The sequence below is a fragment of the Crocodylus porosus genome, unplaced genomic scaffold (assembly GCF_001723895.1).
Source record: "Crocodylus porosus isolate Cpor-Errol unplaced genomic scaffold, CroPor_comp1, whole genome shotgun sequence".
NCBI lineage: Eukaryota > Metazoa > Chordata > Crocodylia > Crocodylidae > Crocodylus > Crocodylus porosus.
In genome coordinates this window covers 250,128-253,021 of record NW_017728949.1, presented here as the reverse complement: position 1 = coordinate 253,021, position 2,894 = coordinate 250,128, and the positions used below count along the sequence as shown (strand labels likewise).

The 2,894-nt window shown below is 72.4% G+C and overlaps 1 protein-coding gene across 2 annotated transcripts; it reads left to right on the top strand.

The window, feature by feature from the left end:
- The first annotated feature begins 1,169 nt into the window (after window positions 1-1,169).
- FOSB (FosB proto-oncogene, AP-1 transcription factor subunit) lies at window positions 1,170-2,888 on the top strand. 2 transcript variants are annotated; one of them, XM_019554688.1, is made up of 4 exons: window positions 1,170-1,505; window positions 1,844-1,951; window positions 2,441-2,614; window positions 2,790-2,888. In XM_019554688.1, the coding sequence occupies exons 1-4, from the start codon at window positions 1,230-1,232 to the stop codon at window positions 2,853-2,855; spliced, it is 624 nt and encodes a 207-aa protein (XP_019410233.1). In that variant the 5' UTR covers window positions 1,170-1,229; the 3' UTR covers window positions 2,856-2,888. The 2 variants fall into 2 exon arrangements, with proteins under 2 accessions (XP_019410233.1, XP_019410232.1); XM_019554687.1 differs by having other exon boundaries at window positions 2,441-2,888.
- The last annotated feature ends 6 nt before the right edge of the window (window positions 2,889-2,894 follow it).

Sequence of the window (2,894 nt, the reverse complement as noted above, 5' to 3'; positions counted from 1 at the left end):
GCGCGGCAGCGCGGAGGGGGGCGGGGTCGTGCGTAACGCGTGACGCGCTGGAACCCTCCGTGATGACGTGGGGCACGCACGGCGCGTCTTCGAAATCCTCCGCCCCCCCCCATCCGCGCGGGTTATTTTGGAACGCGGGGGCCGCTCGGCCCCGCCCCCGCGCGGTGATTGGAGGACGAGGCCCCGCTCCCTCCGGCCGCGCGGGCTGCGTGATTTCCCGTGGAGCAGCCCCCATCACCGAGCTCGGGGACCCCCGCGCGGGCAGCTGCACGTCGCCCCCTTCCCCGCCTGTGGGGCAGGCTGCAGCAGCTACGCCCTTGGCCCGCGCCGCCTGTGGGGCAGGCTGCAGCCCCCACCCCTCTCGCTCCGCCTGTGGGGCAGGTTGCAGCGCCCCGCAGAGAGGCGGTTCTCGGGCAGGGGCGGCCGTGAGCGGCGCCGCAGGACTCGCGCACTAAGGCCCGAGCCTTCCAGTGGGGTCCCTCCCCCCGCCGGCGTCTCCCGAAATCAAACCCCGACGGGAAACTGAGGGCTCGAGCGCCTCCGAGCGGCCTCGGGTCTAACAAGGCTGCGGGTCTGCCGTCGCGGTCCTATCTCCAGGGCTCGCAGCTCTCGCCACTACCCCCGGTCCAGGGCTGGGGGCAGAACCCAGGCGTCTTGACTCCCAGCGGCCCTTGCGCGAGCGTTAGCCCCCCTCCGGCCCCGGGGCTGGGGGGAGCAGGACTCGGTGCCCGCCGCTCCACGCAGTCCCTGCGCCTGTCGGGGCCCCTTGGCTTCGCGGCTCCGCGGCAGGGAAAGCCCTGCCCTGATGCCCCCCGCAGCTCCGAGCTGCCCCTTTCCGGCTAGTGCGGCTCTGAGGTGGGGCCGGGATGCCCCGGCTGGCCTGGTGGTCTGGTGCCAGTGGTACCTGCCCGCCGTGCCCCAGAGGCCTCGTGCCTGCCCGTCTGGCCCCCACTGCCCCTCTGGCTCGGGGCCCGGAGCTGGCACTCACCCGGACGGGCTGGGCCCCATGTGTCGGTAGGCAGCTGCCCCAGCTACCGGGGGGGGGTCGCGGCCGGCGCTCGGTCTTCCTGCCCCAGTAGCGCCGCACGAGGGATCGTGGGGGCCGTGGCTGTCCACTATTGCCCCAGCTCTGCTTGCACAGAAGCTGGTGGTGGTCCTGGCTGGGTCCCTGTCCCTCAGCTGTACCCTGACCTTGTCCCTGCTTCCAGGAGTGCAGCGGCCTCGGGGAGATGCCAGGCTCCTTCGTGCCCACGGTCACGGCCATCACGACAAGCCAGGATCTGCAGTGGCTGGTGCAGCCCACGCTCATCTCCTCCATGGCCCAGTCGCAGCCCCAGGGCCAGCCCCTCCCGCAGCCACCTCCGCAGCCCCCTGCCGTAGACCCGTATGACCTACCCGGGACCAGCTACTCCACGCCGGGCCTCGGAGCCTACAGCGGAGGCCCCGCGCCCCCACCGCCGCCCCGCGCCTCCCGGGCTCGGCCCAGACGGACACGAGAGGAAACGGTGAGCTGGCCGGACTTTGGGGACATTCTGCTTCTGTCCGGCTTCCTCTGGGGCGTCAGCAACGAGGTTACTAACTCCATGGCTTTCCCCTAACGTCCCCAACGCCCCGGCATGCCGCAGCCCAGCCCGCCACGCGCGGCAGGGGTGGGGGTGCCCCGAGCTCTTGCGCTGCCCTCCCAGCTGCTGCCGCCCTGCGGCCCGGGGCTTGCTGCAGTGGGGGGTGCATGGGCCGGGGGTTCCCGTTGGCACGTCTCCAGGGCTGGGGGGGCTGCATGCGGGCGGGGAGGGGAGGCCTGTGCCCCGACGCCTGTAGCTGACCGGCCCCTGGGCTCTTGCAGCTGACACCGGAGGAGGAGGAGAAGCGCCGCGTGCGCCGCGAGAGAAACAAGCTGGCGGCGGCCAAATGCCGGAACCGGCGCCGGGAGCTGACGGACCGGTTGCAGGCGGTGAGTGCGACTGCGGGCACTCGAGGGCGGGCGGCACCTCCGGAGCCTCTCGGTCCGGGGGGCACGAGGCGTCTGGTTTAGGAATGGGGGGGTTCTTCTGGGGCCCGCGCGACCGTCTGTGCCCCAGAAACCTCGCGGCCCGGGCACGGGGGACGTGTGGACATCGCACCCTGGAGAGAGTCTGCTGGGAGGTGGCCTGAGTGACACGGCCCCCCTGCTGCGCCCCGGGCGCTGGGAGGGGTTGGCGATGCACCCTGGTTCTGAGGTGCCCGGGGGCGTCCCACGGGTTACAGGGATGTAGGTGGTGCCCGGTGGCGCTCCGCAGCACTGGCACGTGTCCCGGGCACAGAGGAGGTGGACGGCATCTCCCCGGGCGGTAGGGCCGCCACGTGGTGCCTAGTGGCCGTCCCCCAGGGCCGGGACCCGTTCAGCTTCCCGCGCGGGCGCTGCGCCCTGCCAGGCCCCTCTGACCCGCGTTTCTGCCCCCAGGAGACGGACCAGCTGGAGGAGGAGAAGGCGGAGCTGGAGTCGGAGATCGCGGAGCTGCAGAAGGAGAAGGAGCGCTTGGAGTTCGTGCTGGTGGCCCACAAGCCGGGCTGCAAAATCCCCTTCGCGGACCTGCCGGAGCTCAGCGCCCCGCCCGGCCCCGGCCCCGCCGCCGAGGTGAGCTCCCTGGGCGCTCCCGTTAAGGAGGACCCGTTCGGGCCGGCGCCCCTGCCGTACCCGCCCGGCCCCGAGGGAGCCTTCCCGAGCTGTTGCTTTGCTCACGGGGAGCTGCCTGGCGCCCTGGCCCCGGCTAACCCGTCCTATACGTCTTCGTTTGTGTTCACCTACCCAGAGGGAGCCACGTGTGGAGCCAGCCACCAGCGGAACAGCAGCAGCGACCAGTCCTCGGACTCCTTGAATTCCCCCTCGCTCCTCGCGTTGTGAAACGCGGCCCCCC